An 18,121-nucleotide genomic window follows, 5' to 3' on the forward strand; every position below is an offset into this window, starting at 1 on the left:
GCGAGTGGCCAGGAGGGGAGGCGGGCCCCGAGGGGGGGGGGGGGGCGGGGCTGCGGGATCCCAGGGCGCCGGCTGGGTGACGGGCGGCGGGACCCGGGGGAGCCCGAGCCGGCGACAGGGGGCGGGGCTCCTCGTGGGGCCGCCCAATGGGGCGGGTCCACCTCAAGCTCCTCCCCCGCTCCGTTGCCGCGGCAACCGCGCACGCCACCGCACCCCTTTCCGCGTGTTGGTCCCGCCCCTACTGTCGACGTCACGGCCGGGGCGCGGCGGCGGGGGTGTCATGGCGGCGGCGGCGGCGGCGGCCGGGCGGTGCGGGCGGGACCCGTGCGGCGCCCTCTGCCCGCTGCTCACCTACCTCGGCGTGGGCTACGCCGACTACGCCGTGCTGGCCCACGTCCTGCCGCAGCCCGCCCTGCGCGGCAGGTGCCACCGGGAACCGGGGGAGCCCACGAGGGGGGGGGGCGGTGGCGCGTGTCCCCTCCCCGCGGCCCCGGGGTTCCCCCCCCGGGAGTGTGGGGTTCCCCCGGGCACTGGATCCCCGGGGCTGCCGGGCCGGTGGCGTCCCCGTCCCCGCGGGGTCCCCGGGCACCGTCCCCGCGGTGCTGCCCTGACCCCGCGCCCCCTCTTCCCCGCAGCCCCTGGTGCCCTTTCCACGCTGCCGCCTTCAACCTCATCGTCCTGCTGCTGCTGGCCTGCCACGCCCGCGCCGTCCTCGCCGACCCCGGTGAGCGCCCGCCCCCGACCGGCCCCCCCCGCCCCGCTCCAGATCCCCGCGGAGCCCCAGGGCCGGGCATCCCCCGTGCGCCGTCCGGGTACCGCGGGGGGAGCGGCTGTTCGGCGCCCCGCTGCGGGGGTGGCTGAGCCGTTGCGCCCCGGCGAGGGGGGGGGGTGCTCACCTTACCCCCCCCCTTCCGCCGCCCCCCAGGCGTAGTTCCCCTCCCCGACACCGCCATCGACTTCTCCGACCTGCGCAGTGGGGCCCCGCGGAAGCCCGAGCGGGTGAGGCCGGGGAGCCGAGGGGGCGGCCGGGGGGTCCGGTGGGGCGAGATGGGGGTGAGGGGCTGCGCTGCGGCCCCGCTCAGCCGGGAGCGACCCCGGCGTCCGGTCCCCGCTGAGCACCGTCCCAGCAGAGCCAGGAGGACTGGACGGTGTGTGACCGCTGCGAGGCATACCGGCCGCCTCGCGCCCACCACTGCCGCATCTGCCACCGCTGCGTGCGTCGCATGGACCACCACTGCCCCTGGTAGGCACCTTCGGCACGGCCCCGTGCCGGGGCACGAGGGGCTCTGCCACGGCTCGTTCCAGTCCCTGGGCACCGGAGAGTGCTCCGAGAGGGGACCAGGGACAGCAAGACACCCGTCACCCGTCTGTCTATCCATCCATAGGATCAACAACTGCGTCGGGGAGTTAAACCAGAAATACTTCATACAGTTCCTCTTCTACGCCGGTGAGTGCTCGTGCGGGGGTCCCCATTCCCTGTGGGGCAGCCCCATTCCTGGGGCTTCTTGTGGGCAGAAGGTGGGTGATGGGGTGGGTGCAGGGCTGGGTAACACCCACCCACTCCTGGGGATGGCCTGTCGGGGTGCCCAGCCCCATGGCAGCAGGTAGCTCTGGGGGGATATGATGTGGGTCGGGGAGGGTGCTTGCTGCCCACACACTCACTGCTTGCTCTGTGCCAGGGCTGGCTAGTCTCTACGCTGCAGGGCTGGTGCTGGCCGCCTGGCTGGGACCGGCGGGCAGGAGCCCGGCAGGGATGGCAGCAGGAGGAGACGTTGCCAACAACCGTGTCCAGACGTGAGTGGGGGCAGCGTGGGGGTCCCGTCTCCCTCCTCTACGGAGGAGCTTGCAACAGGAGGGGAGGGCCAGGGTGGCGGCGGCGTGTCGGGACCCTGGGCCTGCCCTGGGCGCAGCAGGGATGGGCTCTGGGCTGCCCCACGTCGACTCCGGCCCCTGACTCCGCTCTGACCCGCACCTGCCTTCCCAGGGCTCACTGCATTATCCTGCTGCTGGAGTCCCTCTTCTTCGGAGCCTTCGTCACCGTCGTGTTTTATGATCAGGTTAGTGGGGCAGAGGTGGTGGCCGGGAGCACAGGCACGAGCCGGGGATGGGGGTGCACCAGCATGAGTAGGGGTGGCTGTGTGCTGGCAGTGACAACCCCGTCACCCCCAGGTCGTGTCGATCATCACGGACAAGACGCCCCTGGAGCAGCTCCGCAATCGGGGGTTGAAGGAGATGAACCGGGAGGGGCCACGTCCCCTGAAACCCAAACTGGTGCTGCTGCGGGAGGTGTTCGGGCGAGGTGCGTGGGGCCGGGGAGTTTTGTGGGGCTGGGGCCAGGGATCCCAGCACGGTTCATGCCTCTCCCTTTCCCTCTGGCCAGGTTTCGTGCTCTGCTGGCTCTTCCCCTGGAGCTGCAGCACCTCCCCAGGCACGGGTCCCATGTACAGCCCCCTGCCCAGCCGCTATGTCTGAGCTCCCTGTACTTGGCACGTGAGAGGATGCTGGAAACACACCGATGACAGCTTCATGCCGGGATGTGAAGCTGTGACTGAGCTTCACTGCCTCCGTGCCCGGCCGCATGAGCCCTCTGCCCACCCAGGGTGAATCGGCTGCCCCCAAAGCCAGGGCATTTCCCCAGCAGCACCAAGCCGGTGCAGCAGCGAGCTCCTGGGGCTTTCCGGCAGAGTGGGTGCCTGGCCCCGCTGTCCCTGGGGTGCAGCAGGGTAGGATTCTCCACACCGGGATGTCTCAGAGCAGGCTGGCAGCAGGGCCCTGCGTGCCAGCAGCTCTGGCTGCCATCTCAAGAGACGGGTACAGACCTCTGGCCACCCTGGGGGGCTGCACACAGCCGGGAGGAGGCACCCAATAAAGTCCTGTTCTGGGCAAGGCTGGTGGTGGCCTGTTCTTGAGGAGCGCTGGTGGCACCCGGGGTGGGGGGGGGAAGACGCCAGGGAAAGATGCTGGGACTGTGCTGGGAGCAGTAACGGAGAGTTAATGCAGCTGCGCCTGAGGGACATTGCGGTGCCTGGCACCACCATGCCAATCACCACACACCATGCTAGCTGGTTCCATAAATAGCTTTAAATAACGGCACTGCAATAAATTACAGCTGGGTGGCTGTGCCGGCGGGGGGGCTGCAGCTGGGGAGGGGGCCCCCCTGGGGCCTGCCCAGGGGGTCACCCCACTCTGCCCATGGAGGGGCTGAGGTAGATGTGGTTACCTGCACTGGGGCTGGTCCCATGCATGGCATGAGCCCGCCAGGGCTTTGCTGAGGGGCTGCCCAATGCCATCCCATGGACGGTGCCCCCGCTCCTGGTGGGCAATAAATAACCAAATAAATAGGCGCTGCAGTGGCCGCTGGGATCACTCTGGCAGAGCCACGTCCCAGCCAGGCTCATGCCGCTACTTGTGTCGCTGGCGGCTCCTGAGGATCTCCAGGATCTCAGCTTTCTGCTTCTCCCAGGCTGCCGACGGGTGTCTCTGTGCCCGGGGCACGAAGAAGCTGTATTTCAAGCGCGGTGGGTGCTGCTCGTCCACCACCAGCACCTGCAGCACCAGCGGTTCGCGCAGTGGCCCCCGGCCTGTCAGCGTCTCGGTGGCCGCTGTGGCACCGCTGTAGCGCAAGGTCACGCCGCCTGCCAGCACCACATCAGTCGGGGAGGGCACCAGGACGTAGCCGCCATTGAGCAGGGAACCACCGGCCGGCCGCCGCAGTGCCAGGAAGATGTCCTCGCTGCCCACCGCTGAGATCTGCCGGACCAGGAGGTGTGTGGCACCCGCCGGGATGGTCACCACGTCGTTGTAGCCGTAGCTGCGGGGCACAGCGGAGTTGGAAGGGGGGGATGATGGCAGCCCACAGGTGGCATCCCCCCCACCCCACCACCACCGCTGAGGTGCTTACTGGGGTTTGGTGAAGGAGCCGTAGACCTTGGTGCAGCCAGAGCCGTCACCGCCACACGTCATGCATTTATCAAACTTCTTCTTGGAGCCGATGATGCGGTCACAACCAGCAGGGATGCAGTGACCCTGCACACACACCCCTGTGCTCTCAGGGGAGCAGGGTGTCCCGTCAGCCACCTGCGGCACAGCACAGTCTCAGCACCTGCCGGAGGCATCCTGGGGCGCCCGGCAGGTGGGGGGACGCTCACCCTCGGCTGCAGCACATGGTAGTAGCCCAGGGTTTGGGACTGGCAGATCAGCTTACACTGGTCCTGTTCAGAGACACCGCTGTAGCGTGGCACCCAGTCCTGGGGGGCCGGGAGCCCCCTGACAAGGTCGGGGCGATGGTTGTAGGTGGCACATTGCTCCTCCCGGAAGGTGAGGGCTGCCGGCAGCAGTGGGGCACAGTCAGCACTGGCGGCAGCCCCCAGCCACCCCCACAGCCCATGCCGGGGACTGGTGATAACCCTGCTCTCCCCGACCCGCGCCAGCCCTACTCACGGGTGCTGCCAGGACACTCCTCCACGTTGCAGGACTGGAAGCGGGTGCGCTTGCCCTTGCAGTACTGGCCACCGTGGCGAGGTGCTGGCGCGGTGCAGTTGCGGTGGGAGAGCTGGACGCCACCACCGCAGGTCCGTGAGCACCCGCCCCACGGTCCCCATGGTCCCCAGCCACCATCCACAGGTGTCTGCAGCAAGAAAATGCAATGGGGGGGTCAAACCCGCTACTGGCAGGTGAGTGCCCACCCCACCACCCACCCCACGCTGCCCCACTGGGACTCACGGTGAGCTTCTGCATGTGGCTGATGCCGACACAGAGCCCATCCATGCAGACTCTGCCCGGTGCGCATGGAGTGCCGTCGGCCCAGGGGAAGTGCTTCGTCTGGCAGACGGAGCGGCCGTTGACACGGCCGGTGCACCACAGCGAGGCGCAGGGCGGCTGCAGGTCACCGCAGTGCCGCGAGTCGGGCCCAAAGGCAAGCTGGCATTGCCGCAGCACCGGGTAGATGCTGCCTGGCAGCACCGAGGGCAGCTGCAGCCACTCCGAAGGCTTGTCCAGTAGGCATTGACCTGCGGGGACATGGCACCGCTGCACCAGGGGTCCCTGAGGGTATTGGGACCCCCTGCACTGAGACCGCCTGTGCCGGGTCGTACCATGGCCGTTGTCCAAGAAGTCGGTGATGAAGTGGGCGCTGCATGGGGACCACATCTCACCAGGCTCCAGCGAGGAGAGGACAGGAGCCATCACGCGGCGGGTGGCTCCAGAGCGGCTGTTCAGCTCCCGGCAGGGCTGGGAGGTGTCATGCAGCATGTTGAAGATGTGGCCTGTGCCGGGGGATGGTGGTGTCAGCCCTAGGGGGAATCACGGGTGGCAGCGCCCCGCCCCCCCCCACCCCACAGGCTCCTGCTGCTCACCCAGCTCGTGTGCGGCCGTGAATGCCGACTGCAGCCCGTCGTCCTCCACGATGGCACAGCTCCGCTCGGGGTCACAGACGGTGCCCACGTCGGCCATGCCCAGTGTGTCGCAGGTGGCTGCCCCACACAGGTCCTGGTGGCAGGCAGGGTGTGTGTGGGGGGGTCTCGGGGACACCTCCAAACCCGGCCAGCACCCAAACTCCCTGGGATGGGCCCCAGTGACCCCACCAGCCCTGAAACCCATGGACACCCCGGGGGCTTGGCCAGCACCCAAACACCTTGGGGGACACCCAGGGACCCTGCCAGCTCCCAATCACCCTGCAGGGACCCCAAACAGCCCTGCAGCACTCCCGGAGCCCCCCAGCAACCCCCCAGCTGTCACTCCCCACACACCTGCCGCGTGAAGAGGATGGCGGTGTCAAAGTGGAGGGGACTGTCCTCGTCGGGGACGTTGAGCCCCTTCTGCCACTGGCAGAAGTTGCGGAGCATCTGGGCAGCGTTGGGGGTGGTGGGGGGCCCGGGGGTGCCCTGGCCCAGCACCACCAGCCGCGTCACCCGCAGCTCCACCGCGTTGCCCAGACTACTGTGCCGGAAAGACCGGGCGGCCGCCGCCAGCACCGTCAGCAGGTACCGCCGGAGCCCGGCGCCATGGAACTGGGCCATTGACTCGTCGGCCACCACCAGCATCTCCACGTACCGCGGCACCGAGGCGAAGCGCTGTGGGGAAGCGGGGCGCTGGGGCAGGGGACCGGCATCCCGGTGCCCCCCAGCACCCCCCACCCACCCCGTGCCGGTGCCCTCCAGCACCGTGCACGTCCCTGCCGGTGCCCCCCAGCACCGTGCCCATGCCAGCTCAGTGCACGCCGGTGTCTGTGGGCTCGGTACCAGCGCCCGCCCCGTCCCCTGTTCCCCCCCACCTCCCTCACCCCGCAGGGTCCCGGCCGCCCGTGGCCCCGGTCGCCCCCTCGGGGCGGGTCCCGGCGGTGCCCCGGGAGGCGGAGGGGAAGCCCGGCCCGGCCCGCCCCTGGCCCAGCCCATCTAGGTCCTGTGTATCCCGGTCCCAGCCCATCCCGGTCAGTCCCGTCCTGTCCTGGTCCGGTGTGTCCCCATCCATCCTTGTCCATCCTTGGCCCGGCCCATCCCGGCCCGGTCCACCCCGGTCTGGTATGTCCCGGTCCAGCTTTGTCCATCCTTGTCCCAGTCCATCCCAGCCCATCCCAGTCCACCCCGCCCCGTCCCCGTCCCAGCCCATCCCGGTCCGCCGTGTGCCGGTCCGGCCGTACCTTGGCTCTCCTCGGGGCCGGCCCCACGCGGGACCGTGTCCCGGCTTCGTCCGGTGCCGTGACGGGACACGCGGGACCGGGGGCAGCCCCGACGGCGGCGACAGCAGCGACCAGGAGCGCCAGGAGCGCGCGGCGCATGGCCCGGGCACCGCGACACCACCGCGACACCGCGACAGCGGGAGGCGACAGTGGGTCCCGCCGGCTCTGCCCGCGCCTTTTAACGGGGGGGAGAGGCGGCCCCGGGCGGGCGGGGCGGAGCGGGGCTGCCCCGGTGGCGGGGGGGGTGGCCCCGGCCCCCCCGGGCCGTTCCGGGAAGGCAGAGCCTGGTCCCCCGGGAGCAGGGCCGGGCCGGGGGATGCCCCGCACCGGGATCCCCTTGCCGCGACCCCCGCACCGGCATCCCCTCGCCACGACGCCCTCGCCCAGACTCCTGCACGTCGCTGGGACCCCCGCACAGGGATGCCCTCGCCAGCATCCCCTCGCTGGGACCTCTGCGCTGGGACACCCGCACCGGGACCCCCTCACCAGCACCCCTGCACCAGGACCCAGCACCCGGACCCCCTCGCCGGGATCCCCTTGCCGGGACCCCCGCACCAGCATCCCCTCGCCAAGAGCCCCTCGCCCAGACCCCTGCACTGGGATCCCCTCACTGGGACCCCCTTGCTGGGACGGCGGAGCCCGGGGTCAGTGTGGGCGCCTGCCAGGGGTGACTGTGGTGTGCCCGGGGTGAGCACGGGGCTGGGGACACCCCGGGGTGCTCCCCCACCCTGCAGCACCCTCTGCCCCCTAATACCCCACTGCTCCATCCCCATCCCCATCCCTGCCTGTCTCCTTCATCCCTCCTCCTCCTCCTCACCCCTCCCTGTTCCCTCCATCCCAGCGCATCCAGCCTCAGCCCCTCCGTCCCCTTCCAGTGTCCGCATTTCCCAGCAGGGCCACCCGCTGTGTCACACACCCCGAGTCACCTCCTGGCCCCCAGCCCGGCCAGGCAGGACACGGGCCGCATCCTGCTTCCTCCTTTCTCGGAATGGGGGGCTGGGCCCAGCCACCCTTCCTGCCCCGTCACCCCCCAGCACCCCTGTCTGGGGGTGCCCTGTGTGGCACTGGGTGCTGCCGTGCGGGTGCTGGTGCCAGTGCCATCCCCGCCGTCCCCGGGAGAACAACAGGGTGACGCGGCCCTGCACAAAGGGAGCCGGCAGCACCCGGCGCCGCTGCACAAAGGGCCTCTGTACCAGCACCGCAGCGGTGCTCGGCTGCGCCCATGGGACCCCACCGGCACCACAGCCGGGCCTGGCTGGGACAGCACCTGCCCGGCACCCACCCGTGCCCAGGAGCGGTGCCACCAGCGGGGCACAGAGCCCACCACAGCCTGGGCACCTGCCATGGCTGGCAGCCTGTACATGCGGCATCCGCTGGGCAGCAGCATCTGCCACAGTCAGCATCCGCCAGAGCCGGCATGCCATGGGCTGCGGCATCTGCTGGCTCTGGCATCCGGCACAGCCGGCATCCCTGGGAGCGGACATCTGCTCTGGCCGACATCCGCCTCCTCTGGCATCTGCCACGAGCAACATCCGACACCTCTGGCATCTGCTGGCTTCAGCATCCCCCCAACTCCAGTGCTGCCCAGCTCCAGTGTCTCCCAGCTCCAGCATCCCCCACAGGTCTGGGGTCCGGGCCGTGGGACACCCTTGGGTGCTGGCAGGGGTCCAGCACGGGAGGCTCCTCCTGGCTCAGCCTCCTGGCCTGTGGCCGGATCCAGCCCCAGCAGGGTGGCCCTGTGCCGGGAGGAGGGGTTGCCAGCAGCCAACATCTGGACAGCATCAGCTTGCACGGCCACCGTGACTCACGCCGGGTCAGGAACAGCCGTGACGTGGGGGCCGGGCGGCTGCTGGCGTCACTGGGGAAGGTGACGCAGGGCAAGGCTGCGGGAGCCGCCATGACCCCGCGGCTGTGAGGACATGGGGGGAGGGGGGGCAGGGGACGTGGAGGGTCCTGGCACAGCAGGATGGTCCCCGTGTCCCCCAGGAGGGGGGGCGAACCCAGATGCCAGAGCCTGGGAACTCCCCGAGGGCGGGGGCTGGGGGTGCAGTTTGGCTGGAGTGGACACAGGACAATTTTGGTCACCCCCTCAGCCCCACCACCCACATGGCACCCTGGTACCCGTTGTTCCCCCCCAGCACCCGCTTGGGGACACTGGGGGTGTCACAAGAGGGGACAGGGGCCACCTCTGGCTGCCGTGGTCCCCAAGCAGGGAGGCCTGGGGACACGTGTCCCCCCGCCATCACGCCAAGACACCCCACTCCTCCTTAACCATGCGCATCCTGCTCGCCCTGTCCCCTCTGTCCCCATCACTCTGTCCCCTCTGTCCCTGTCCCCTCTGCCCTCTCTGTCCCTGTCCCCTCTGTCCTCATCCTTGTCCCCATCCCTGTCCCCTCTGTCCCCTCTCCCCTCTGTCCCCATCCTTGTCCCCATCCCTGTCCCCTCTGTCCCCTCTCCCCTCTGTCCCCATCCTTGTCCCCATCCCTGTCCCCTCCGTCCCCGTGTCCATCCCCACGGGACTCCCCATCCGGCCGCCGGCCTCTGCCCGGCACAAAGATGGCAGCGGCCTCAGCGGCCATTTCCCGGCTGTTTCCCTTAGTAAAGATGGCGGCGGAGCTGCCCACGGTCAATATGGCGGCGCAGCAGGGCTTCGCCTGCCCTCCCCAAGCATGGCGCCCGGCCCCGCCCCCTTCGCGGCGGTGAGGGCAGGGGCGCGCATGCGCAGTGCCAAGGGCAAGATGGCGGCGCTGCGGGTGCTGGGGAGGCTGCGGGCACCTTCGGGGCTGCGGGCGGCGGCGGCGCGGCTGGGGCCGGCCCCGGCCCGGTGAGAGCGGTGGGGAACCGGGACGGGAGACGGGGCCGGGGGGCGGCGGTGGGAGGCCGGGGCCGGGGCCGGGGCCGGTGGGGCCTGGAACCCCCCGTCACGGCCCGTCCTGGCCCCGTCCCGTCCCACAGGACGGCGCGACAGTGGCAGCCCGATGTGGAGTGGGCCCAGCAGTTCGCCGGTGCCGTCATGTACCCGAGCAAGGAGACGGAGAAGTGGGTGCCGCCGCCCTGGAACGGTGAGGGGGGGGACGGGACTTCAGCGGCCGGGGCGGGGGAGGCCCCAGAGGAGCCCAGGAGGGGGGCGGCCGAGGCTCTGGGAAGGTGTCGGGGGCCCTGGAGTAGCCCCGAGGCCCTGGGGAGGCCCCTGAGGAGGGAGGCCGAGGCCCTGGGGGGGTGTCAGATGCTCTTGGTGGTCCCTGGAGGGGGGAGTCGAGGCCCTGGGGGGTGTCAGGTGCTCTTGATGGTCCCTGGAGGGGGTAGTCGGAGCCCTGGGAGTTGCCCTGAGGCCCTTGGGGGGGGCCCTGCAGGGGCCCTGAGGCCCTTGGGCAGGCCCTGGAGGGGATCTTGAGGCCATGGGGGGGTGGCAGGTGCCCTGGGTGGGCCCTGGAGGGGCCCCGAGGCTCCGAGGGAGCCCTGAGGGGGTGTTGGGGGACATTGGGGGATGCTCAGTGGGCTCTGGAGCCAGTTGGACTCCTTGTGGGTGCTCAGGGCTGTCCAGGAGGCACTCGGGACCTCATGGGGGCTCGGTGGATGTCAGCTTTGGGGTCACAAGGGCCAGGGGCTGTCCTGGGTCAGTCTGGGGCTCACTGAATGCCCACTGGGGCCTGGGACTCAGGGGAAGTACCCGTGGCTGGAGCAAGGGCCCAGTGGGTGCTGTGGAGGTCTGCTGTGCATATCCTGGGCCCCTGGATATGCAGGGCTGCTGCTTGGTGGGTGCCTGGGGCCAAACTAGGGCTCACTGGATGCTCAGGGCTGCCTTGTCCTGAGTGTCTCGTGGGTGCCTGGGTCTCAGGGAGTGTAGGTGTATGGTGCCATGCAACATCGGGAAGCCGTCTGGCTCTCCGTGCTCTGGGAAGAGTGGCCAACCCAGGCTGAGCCTCCCGGGAGGCCCTTGGACTTGTCCCAGGGGTCTTGCGTTGGGCCGAGACAGGAGCTTGTGGTTGGGACACCACGTTCCTGATGTCCAGCCAAGCACTGAGCTCGGCTTGGACATCTGTCCAGCATCCGCCCTGCACGTCCGTGCTGCCAGGCAAGGCCGAGGGCGCTCGAGGCAGCAGCGCTTCTGGGGGTGGATGTTCCTCCCTGCCCAATTCTCCTCTTTCCTCCCCCGAGCAGACAAGGACCCTGTGGCTCACAAAAAGGTCTCCAGTTTGACCATAAACTTTGGACCCCAGCACCCAGCTGCCCACGGGGTCCTGCGGCTGGTCATGGAGCTGAGCGGGGAGACGGTGAAGAAGTGTGACCCCCATGTTGGCCTCTTGCACCGAGGCACCGAGAAGCTCATTGAGTACAAGACGTACCTCCAGGTAAGGCAGAGTGGGGTCCCAGTGCTTCCCCATCCTGGGGGCTGGTGTTTGTCTGTGGGGAGAGCGAGGGGTGTCCTTTTGGGGTGAGAAAACTAGGACATGAGTGGCTGCTGGTGTCCGTCTGTCTGCAGCTGTCTGATCAGATACGTCAGCAGCCTCCTCGGTGCACTGGGAGGGGATTTATTTGCCTGTCAGGGTCTGCAGCAGTGTTTGTAAACAGATCCTGCTGATTTATTGTCCTGATCAGGTTTAATGTTTGTGCCAGTGGGAGAAATGGAGCTTGAAATAGCCCAGGGCTGGGGGGGAGCACTGCCTTGTCTGGCCACTGCGGCTTGAGGCAGCACCGTGACAGCTGCATGGTAGAGATGGTTCTCAGCTGTTGTGTGCCAAAGGTGGAGGATTAGGGCCCTCACTGCATCTGTGAGCTGGAAAACTCTCGCAGAGGGACATTGTCTGCCTTCCTTCAAGCCTTATCCCAAGGCAGAGCCGTCCATGTGTCCACTCCAGCCCGGGGCTGTAGCTTCTGGGCTGCTTTCATGGCTGCTGTTGTGCTTGATGCTTCCTGAGCATGCTGTGCCTGGGGTCTGTGTCCCGATGCTCCCTGGCTGCGGTGAAGTCTCCAAGCACTCCTAGTGGTCCCAGGTCTTTGCTGCCCAGCTGTAGGTGCCAGCAGCCAGTGCTCAAGGCCGTTTCTTTTGGCAGGCACTGCCCTACTTTGACCGTCTCGACTACGTCTCCATGATGTGCAATGAGCAGGCCTATTCCCTGGCTGTGGAGAAGCTGCTCAACATCCGCCCGCCTCTGCGAGCTCAGTGGATCCGAGGTGAGGGTGTCCCCATGCATCCCCGTACCTTTTCTGCAGGGGCTCCAGCTCCCGTCCCAGAAGCAGGTGCTTCTGCCTGCCCTGCTGGAGGCTCGTAGCTCTCAGCTTTCCGGGGGCTCAGCCCCCGTTCCCCCTCCACAGGGGGGGCACAGGGCCAGAGGGTGCTCACCCCCCTGTGCCCCTTCTGCCCCCAGTTCTCTTCGCGGAGATAACCCGGCTGCTCAACCACATCATGGCTGTGACCACACATGCGCTGGACATTGGGGCCATGACCCCCTTCTTCTGGATGTTTGAGGAGAGAGAGAAGGTAAAGGGCAGCGTGGCCATACCGGGGGGTCGGATTTGAGGCTCAGTGGTGCCCACGGGGCCGTGCCATGGAGCAGTGGGCTCTCCTCTGTCCCTGCAGATGTTCGAATTCTACGAGCGGGTCTCGGGGGCACGGATGCACGCTGCCTACATCCGCCCCGGCGGGGTGCACCAGGTAAGGGCAGCTGTGTCGTACCCCGGCTCCCTGCAGAGCCCCTCCGGTCTGGCAGGGATGTGCGGGGTGTCCCTGCATGGGTGATGGCCCCTCTGGTGTCTCCCTGCCCGCGTCCCCAGTGCTACTGGCCGTGCATGGGCTCACCTCCCTCTCCCCCGCCCCGTGCAGGACCTGCCCCTGGGACTGATGGATGACATCTACGAGTTCGTGAAGAATTTCTCCACGCGGATAGACGAGGTGGAGGAGGTGAGGCAGGATGGGAGCCAGGCTTCTGCTCAAAATGTGGGAGAGAGGGACAGTCCCCATTTCCCAGCACCCTGAGAGCTGGGGTCTCGCGTTGCCTGTCCCCTGGGCACAGCCAGCACAGGGTTATTCCTCCTGCAGCAGTGGTGATAAGGTGACATGGGTCAGGAAAGAGGGTGCGTAATCGGGGAGAGGCAGCTGGTGTGGGGAACAGGTGACTAATGCCCTGCTGCTCGCAGATGCTCACAAACAACCGCATCTGGAAGAACCGCACAGTCGACATTGGGGTGATAACAGCGGAGGAGGCTCTCAACTACGGGTTCAGGTGGGTCCGGTGGCTCCCGGGGACACCTGGGTGGGAGGCTCAGCCTCCTGCCACTGCCCACCTGTGTTGTCTCCCCCAGAAGGATTGGGGTTGAGTCCAAACGTCTCAGCCCAGAGCCGTTTTCGGGACCGATGACACTGCTGACTGTCAGGGCAGTGCCATCCGGTGGCCACAGCATGGCAGGAGCTGTGACGGCATGTCCTGCCTGGCTGTAGCCATCCTCCTGTGGCCGCTGCTCAGGGCTGTGGGGTGTGCACAGGCGGGGGATGCATGACTGCTTTCCCCTGTGTCAGGGTCTGCTTTGGGGCACGGGGAGGGCCCGGAGCTAGTGTGGGCTGGGGCCCCTGCTTTGGGTGAGCTGCTCACCCACCTCCCTCCACCCAGTGGGGTGATGCTCCGGGGCTCAGGGATCCACTGGGATCTGCGCAAGACCCAGCCTTACGACGTCTATGACCAGGTGGAGTTCGACGTCCCTATCGGCTCCCGGGGCGACTGCTACGACAGGTACATCACATCCTGGCTCTGCTGGGGTCTATGGGAGGCCTCGGCAGGGTCACACCTTCTCTGTGGGCCTGTCGTGAGGCCGTGGCTTCCCCACGGGGTGCCCACCACACAGGGCGCAGGCCCCAAGCTGAGCGGCTTGGGGGTCCCACAGGTACCTGTGCCGTGTGGAAGAGATGCGACAGTCCCTCCGTATCATCCTCCAGTGCCTCAACAAGATGCCTGAGGGGGAGATCAAAGTAGATGATGCCAAAATCTCCCCTCCAAAGCGGGCAGAGATGAAGGTAAACGCGCTTCCTTCCCCCACCAGGCCTTGCTGCCGGCTGCACATCGGCGCTGGCGAGCAGGAAATGCGGTTTGGTGTGTCAGATGCTTGTGTTGAGGATTTTGCTAGTGTTATCTGCTGCCGCATCCGTCCCCCAGCTCAGCTGGGGACTTCTTGGCCTCCTGTGTACTGTCCCTGCCTGGTCTGGCAGTGTGTGGGCAGGAAGGACAGTTTTGCACTGGGGGCAGGTTTGTTGCCAGCTGAAGCTGCTCCTGAGCCCTGCGGTGGTCCAGCCCTGTGCTGTGGGAGGGGATCTCCCTTCCATGGCTCTGCGAGGCCCACCCCAGCTGGGCCGAAAAACCACCCTGGTGAAGGCAGGGGCTGTCACAGAGGAGACCTGGAAGCTGCCCTTCCTCATCATCCCACGTGCTTCTTATGGCCAGTGGCCATGTGAACACAGCTACCATCTCGGTTCCCATGCTTTGCTCCCTATCGCCAGCCGATGAGGCACAGGCAGGAGATGGGCAGCGTTTTTTGCCCACGCCTGACCACACATCCTCGGTGATGGTGCCCTCCTCTCTCCGCAGACCTCCATGGAGTCACTGATCCATCACTTCAAGCTCTACACGGAGGGCTACCAGGTGCCCCCTGGAGCCACCTACACGGCCATCGAGGCCCCCAAGGTGCCACTTCTCATGGTGTTATGGGGGAAGTGGGCTCTGGCACGGTGAAGGGTGTTCTGGCTCCCCTGTGACGCTCTTGGGGACATTGTGGTGCTCCTGTCACTGGCTGGGTGGGCTGTCCTGTCCCCAGGACTCTGCTGTCACACCAGACCAGTGTTTGAGGGCTGGACGTTCCGGTTGGGAGACAGAACCTCAGCCTCCTGCCAGTGTCACCAACCCTGTCCCCACATCCTTGCAGGGTGAATTCGGTGTGTACCTTGTCTCGGATGGCAGTAGCCGCCCCTACCGCTGCAAGATCAAGGCACCTGGATTTGCTCACCTGGTAGGGGAGGCTGGGGCGGCCGGCGGCATTGCCATGCTGGGGCCCGCAGCGAGGGTGGGATTTGGGCTGGAGGGGACAAGCGCAGCCTGGGATGAGCTTTCTTTCCCTCTCTCTGTACTGGGCTCCCCAACGTGGTGGGCTGGAGCAGGGGTCTGTGAGCCACCACCTGTATGTCCCCTGGGGTCCCTCTGGGACCTGAACTTGCCTCCTGTGCCTCTGCGACTACAGCTGGTTTCGTTCTCTGCTGATAACTGACCACTTCCCCCACTCCTCCCTGCTATGCTGTGCTGGCAGGGGCAGCATCCCCTCCCCTGCCTGCCCCCAGTTGCAGGGAGGGGGCAGTGGGCCCTGCTGCCAGCATGGCACCCACTCCGGAAGCGGTGAGCTGGGCTGGGCCCCGCTCGGCCGCTCTGCCGTTGTGCAAACCTGGGAGACAGAGCCATCCCCCTCCCACCCTGGCAGGCCTGGGGCCAGGGTGATGGGTGCTCGGGGGTACTCTGGAGGTGGGACTGTGGGCTGATGGGGGTCCCTGTGTTCTGCTTCAGGCTGGTCTGGATCGGATGTCACAGGGCCACATGCTGGCAGACGTCGTGGCCATCATCGGTATGTTCCTTCCTGGGGCTGGGGGCTCCCGCAGCTATCAGGGGGGCTCCTTTCTTCTTCCGGGGGGCTGATCGTGCCCTAACTCCTCTCTCCCTCCCCCAGGCACGCAAGACATCGTCTTTGGGGAAGTGGATCGGTGAGGTGGCAGCCCCGGCTGGCCCCGCTGTGCCCGTCTCCTGCTGTGTGTGCTGCTCTGGGCAGGGGGGTCCCCCGGCCCCCCCCCAACCGCGCCCCCTTCCTCATCTGAGTCAAATAAAGACTAAACTGGGTCCTGCCTGCTCAGTGCCACGTCTCTGTACTCACGTCAGCCCTTCTCCAGCTGAAACCCGGTGAAGCCCCACTCTTCCTCCCTTTCCCATGTGAGGCTTGTGGTCGAGAGCTTCCCCTTCCTATGGTTGCAGCCTTCCCTGGCCGGGGGGAGCCTGGAGACACCCCCTAGGGGTTTCACTTCCAACACCCCAGGTTTGGGTGCTGCCAGCTCCTGCAGCCTGCGGGCTTTCCCTGACAGCCTTCATCCGCCCAGGGCTGGTAGGTGCTCCTGCAGCCCCCCCAGGTGACCACAGCAAGGCCGGGGAGCTGTGGTGCCATGAGGGCTGGGGCGGGCCAGGCATGAGAAGGATGGGTGACGCTTGACAGCTTGCCTGGCCCTTGAGCAACATCCCCACTGCCCTTTGCAGGAAGGGAGGACAGCTGTGCTGGCCGGTTCCCCAGCACAGTGGGTGCCGGAGGAGGGGGGAAGCGAAGTGGAGGCGGCGCAAGCAGGCAGGAAGGCGCTGGCTCTGTGGTCACTGACTCCGGCACGATAGCCCCAGCCTGCCGGACCCTGCTCGGGGCCACGTGGAGGGATGGGCGCCCACCTGCTGCTCACCGCTGCCCTGCTGCTGCTGTGGACCCCAGTGGCAGGTGGGGATGGGGGTCCTGTGGGGATGGGGAGCGGCTGGGTGGGCGCATGGCGGTCAGGCTGGCTCCTTCAACGGTGTCCTCATCCTTTGGGGCGAGCCAGGATCTGTTGAAGTCCGCCTGGGTGCTTGTAGCATGGAGGAGCACCCCAGGGTGAGTTCCGATGGGCTCTGGGGCTCTCTAACACCATCCAAGGGGATGTCGGTGCCATCTGAGGGGACATCGGCACAGCCTGGGACCCCCTGCTGTCACCAGTGTGTGGAAAGGGGTGATGCTTGGAGGCAGCAGAGCCAAGCTCTCAGCAGCCCAGGACAGGTGCAGGATCTGTCCTGCAGCAATGCTGACCTGGGGACCCCCTCCCACACCCCTCCCTCCATCCTCCCCAGAGGCCCTGGTGGAGCCGGAGATTTGCTACATCCTGGACGCCATCCTCTTCCTCTATGGCATCGTTCTCACCGTCCTTTATTGCCGCCTCAAGGTGAGTGCTAGGATCTGGTCTGTGGCCACCTGTCAGGCCCCATTTTTTGGGGAGGACCCCCAGGGAGGTGACAGCAAGTGCCCCAAGGCTTCCACACCTGTGCAGGGGCTTCTTCTTCTTACTACTTTTTTTTTTTTTTTTTTTTGCTTTTGGGCAACCCCCTTGCCCCCCTGCAGTTCCTGGCTCATCGAGCGTCACGGCAGGGAGCTGTCAAGGAGGTAACGGTGCTGGCGGCAAAGGGTGGCCAGAACTGGGGAGGTTTGGGTCTGGGGTATCCCGGGAGGGACAGGCTCTCCCAGCCAGTGCCCACCCCAGTCAGTGTTGTAGCCGTGAAAGGGGAAAGCGAAGGGGAAGCGGGGGGGGCTCTGGTGCTCCTGGATTGGGGGGAAGAAATCCAGGAAACCTCATGATTTTCCCCCACTTCCCCAGGGAGTGAAGGGAGGGGTGCAGGGGGGTGGCGGGGGCAGGTGTTTTCATGTGTGTTCCCCCTCCCCAACTCTTTCTCTTTCACTTTCCTGGAGCAGAAGGAAGAAGCCATCTACACAGTAAGTCAGCCTGGGGGTGACGCATCCCAGGGGGGGCCCTACCCACAGCTGCTGTCGCTGGGGGGGGTACCCTGTCCCCTGGGGTGCCTGTATCCCACTGGGTGCACCGTTCTATGGGTGCCCTATTCTGTGGGGATGCCCCACCCTGCAGGTGCTGTATCCTATGGGTGCTGTAACTTGCGGGGTGCCCTGTCCCCCCCCCCCATAACCCCCCCTTGGGGAGCACCCACCCTGGGTGTGGCCCCCCCACAGCAGCCCATAGCTCCCCGGGGCCCTTCCCTGGGGCACATCTTGGGTGGGAATCTCCCACAGTAGGGTGACAGTCTGGAGGGGGGGTGGCAGTTGGGGGGGAGCGACAGGCATCCTGTAACCCCCTCTCCCACGCAGGGGCTCAGCGGTGAGGGCCAGGAGATGTACGAAACGCTCCAGATCAAACACTCCTGACCCCGTCCTGCTGCCGTGCTGCAGCCCCCCTTGTCCTCCTGTCCAACCCCAGCAGCTGGGGACCCCATATGGCCCCCCTGGCCCCCCCTCCTGGGACTGTGATGGAGAGCTGGAGCTTTTCCCCCCTGGAATTGGCTGGTTTTGGTGCCAAACTGCCTTCGGCCAGGCACAGACACAGCCTGAATGCCACCGCGGTGCCGGGACCCCCTGAGCCTGGGGGGGCTGGAGCTGCCTGGGCTGCGTGGTGCTGCCCCCCCCCGCTTCTGCTGCCATCCACCCCACAGTAAAGGAGCACCATGCGCAAACAGGGCAGGACGGTTTCTGTAATGGTGGGGTGAGAGCCTGGGGTGACGACGGCACTGGCTCCTGGTGGGGCTGGACGTGGTGTGGGGACAGGGACGATGGCCCTGGCTGCCAACAGGGCTGGGCATCCACCAGGGACAGGGACAGTAGCACCATCTCCTGCTGGGGACGGTGGCA

General features: G+C 67.1%; 4 protein-coding genes across 6 annotated transcripts; 3 read left to right on the top strand and 1 right to left on the bottom strand.

The window, feature by feature from the left end:
- The first annotated feature begins 75 nt into the window (after positions 1–75).
- On the top strand, positions 76–2,903 carry LOC142036901 (palmitoyltransferase ZDHHC3-like). The gene is made up of 9 exons (XM_075040635.1): positions 76–423; positions 636–724; positions 926–999; positions 1,131–1,243; positions 1,386–1,447; positions 1,680–1,794; positions 1,985–2,057; positions 2,170–2,299; positions 2,381–2,903. The coding sequence occupies exons 1-9, from the start codon at positions 281–283 to the stop codon at positions 2,470–2,472; spliced, it is 891 nt and encodes a 296-aa protein (XP_074896736.1). The 5' UTR covers positions 76–280; the 3' UTR covers positions 2,473–2,903.
- A 21-nt stretch (positions 2,904–2,924) lies between these two features.
- ADAMTS4 (ADAM metallopeptidase with thrombospondin type 1 motif 4) lies at positions 2,925–6,840 on the bottom strand. Its single transcript, XM_075040628.1, has 9 exons — positions 6,638–6,840; positions 5,748–6,071; positions 5,355–5,487; positions 5,094–5,264; positions 4,723–5,009; positions 4,441–4,627; positions 4,149–4,324; positions 3,902–4,077; positions 2,925–3,811 (listed from the first exon to the last, which is right to left on the bottom strand). Exons 1-9 carry the CDS (start codon positions 6,773–6,775, stop codon positions 3,403–3,405), a joined length of 2,001 nt encoding a protein of 666 aa, XP_074896729.1. The 5' UTR covers positions 6,776–6,840; the 3' UTR covers positions 2,925–3,402.
- A 2,469-nt stretch (positions 6,841–9,309) lies between these two features.
- On the top strand, positions 9,310–15,543 carry NDUFS2 (NADH:ubiquinone oxidoreductase core subunit S2). Its single transcript, XM_075040636.1, has 14 exons — positions 9,310–9,500; positions 9,632–9,738; positions 10,838–11,028; positions 11,731–11,851; positions 12,046–12,158; positions 12,258–12,332; positions 12,501–12,578; positions 12,815–12,900; positions 13,285–13,404; positions 13,556–13,685; positions 14,254–14,349; positions 14,588–14,671; positions 15,217–15,274; positions 15,377–15,543. The coding sequence occupies exons 1-14, from the start codon at positions 9,346–9,348 to the stop codon at positions 15,412–15,414; spliced, it is 1,452 nt and encodes a 483-aa protein (XP_074896737.1). The 5' UTR covers positions 9,310–9,345; the 3' UTR covers positions 15,415–15,543.
- A 138-nt stretch (positions 15,544–15,681) lies between these two features.
- Positions 15,682–18,110, top strand: FCER1G (Fc epsilon receptor Ig). Of its 3 annotated transcripts, XM_075040640.1 has the most exons (6): positions 15,682–15,802; positions 15,952–16,177; positions 16,561–16,652; positions 16,829–16,870; positions 17,177–17,197; positions 17,585–18,110. In XM_075040640.1, exons 2-6 carry the CDS (start codon positions 16,120–16,122, stop codon positions 17,639–17,641), a joined length of 270 nt encoding a protein of 89 aa, XP_074896741.1. In that variant the 5' UTR covers positions 15,682–15,802; positions 15,952–16,119; the 3' UTR covers positions 17,642–18,110. The 3 variants fall into 3 exon arrangements, with proteins under 3 accessions (XP_074896741.1, XP_074896739.1, XP_074896740.1); XM_075040638.1 differs by lacking the exon at positions 17,585–18,110 and having other exon boundaries at positions 17,177–17,573; XM_075040639.1 differs by lacking the exon at positions 17,585–18,110 and having other exon boundaries at positions 15,788–16,177; positions 17,177–17,573.
- Positions 18,111–18,121: the final 11 nt, after the last annotated feature.

The sequence above is a fragment of the Buteo buteo genome, chromosome 11, assembly GCF_964188355.1.
Source record: "Buteo buteo chromosome 11, bButBut1.hap1.1, whole genome shotgun sequence".
NCBI classification, from domain to species: domain Eukaryota; kingdom Metazoa; phylum Chordata; class Aves; order Accipitriformes; family Accipitridae; genus Buteo; species Buteo buteo.

What these genes read in the sequence shown, in the direction of transcription:
- LOC142036901 (XM_075040635.1), top strand. Translation starts at nt 281, where the DNA reads ATGGCGGCGGCGGCGGCGGCGGCCGGGCGGTGCGGGCGGGACCCGTGC. An exon ending in CGCCGTCCTCGCCGACCCCG is followed by an intron (nt 725 to 925) that starts GTGAGCGCCCGC and finishes GCCGCCCCCCAG; the next exon opens with GCGTAGTTCCCCTCCCCGAC. An exon ending in CCCCGCGGAAGCCCGAGCGG is followed by an intron (nt 1,000 to 1,130) that starts GTGAGGCCGGGG and finishes CCGTCCCAGCAG; the next exon opens with AGCCAGGAGGACTGGACGGT.
- ADAMTS4 (XM_075040628.1), bottom strand. Translation starts at nt 6,775, where the DNA reads ATGCGCCGCGCGCTCCTGGCGCTCCTGGTCGCTGCTGTCGCCGCCGTC. An exon ending in ACCATGTGCTGCAGCCGAGG is followed by an intron (nt 4,078 to 4,148) that starts GTGAGCGTCCCC and finishes GCTGTGCCGCAG; the next exon opens with GTGGCTGACGGGACACCCTG. An exon ending in GGCTCCTTCACCAAACCCCA is followed by an intron (nt 3,812 to 3,901) that starts GTAAGCACCTCA and finishes TGTGCCCCGCAG; the next exon opens with CTACGGCTACAACGACGTGG.
- NDUFS2 (XM_075040636.1), top strand. Translation starts at nt 9,346, where the DNA reads ATGGCGCCCGGCCCCGCCCCCTTCGCGGCGGTGAGGGCAGGGGCGCGC. An exon ending in GCGAGCTCAGTGGATCCGAG is followed by an intron (nt 11,852 to 12,045) that starts GTGAGGGTGTCC and finishes TTCTGCCCCCAG; the next exon opens with TTCTCTTCGCGGAGATAACC. An exon ending in GCCCCGGCGGGGTGCACCAG is followed by an intron (nt 12,333 to 12,500) that starts GTAAGGGCAGCT and finishes CGCCCCGTGCAG; the next exon opens with GACCTGCCCCTGGGACTGAT.
- FCER1G (XM_075040638.1), top strand. Translation starts at nt 16,120, where the DNA reads ATGGGCGCCCACCTGCTGCTCACCGCTGCCCTGCTGCTGCTGTGGACC. An exon ending in TCCTTTATTGCCGCCTCAAG is followed by an intron (nt 16,653 to 16,828) that starts GTGAGTGCTAGG and finishes GCCCCCCTGCAG; the next exon opens with TTCCTGGCTCATCGAGCGTC. An exon ending in GGCAGGGAGCTGTCAAGGAG is followed by an intron (nt 16,871 to 17,176) that starts GTAACGGTGCTG and finishes TTCCTGGAGCAG; the next exon opens with AAGGAAGAAGCCATCTACAC.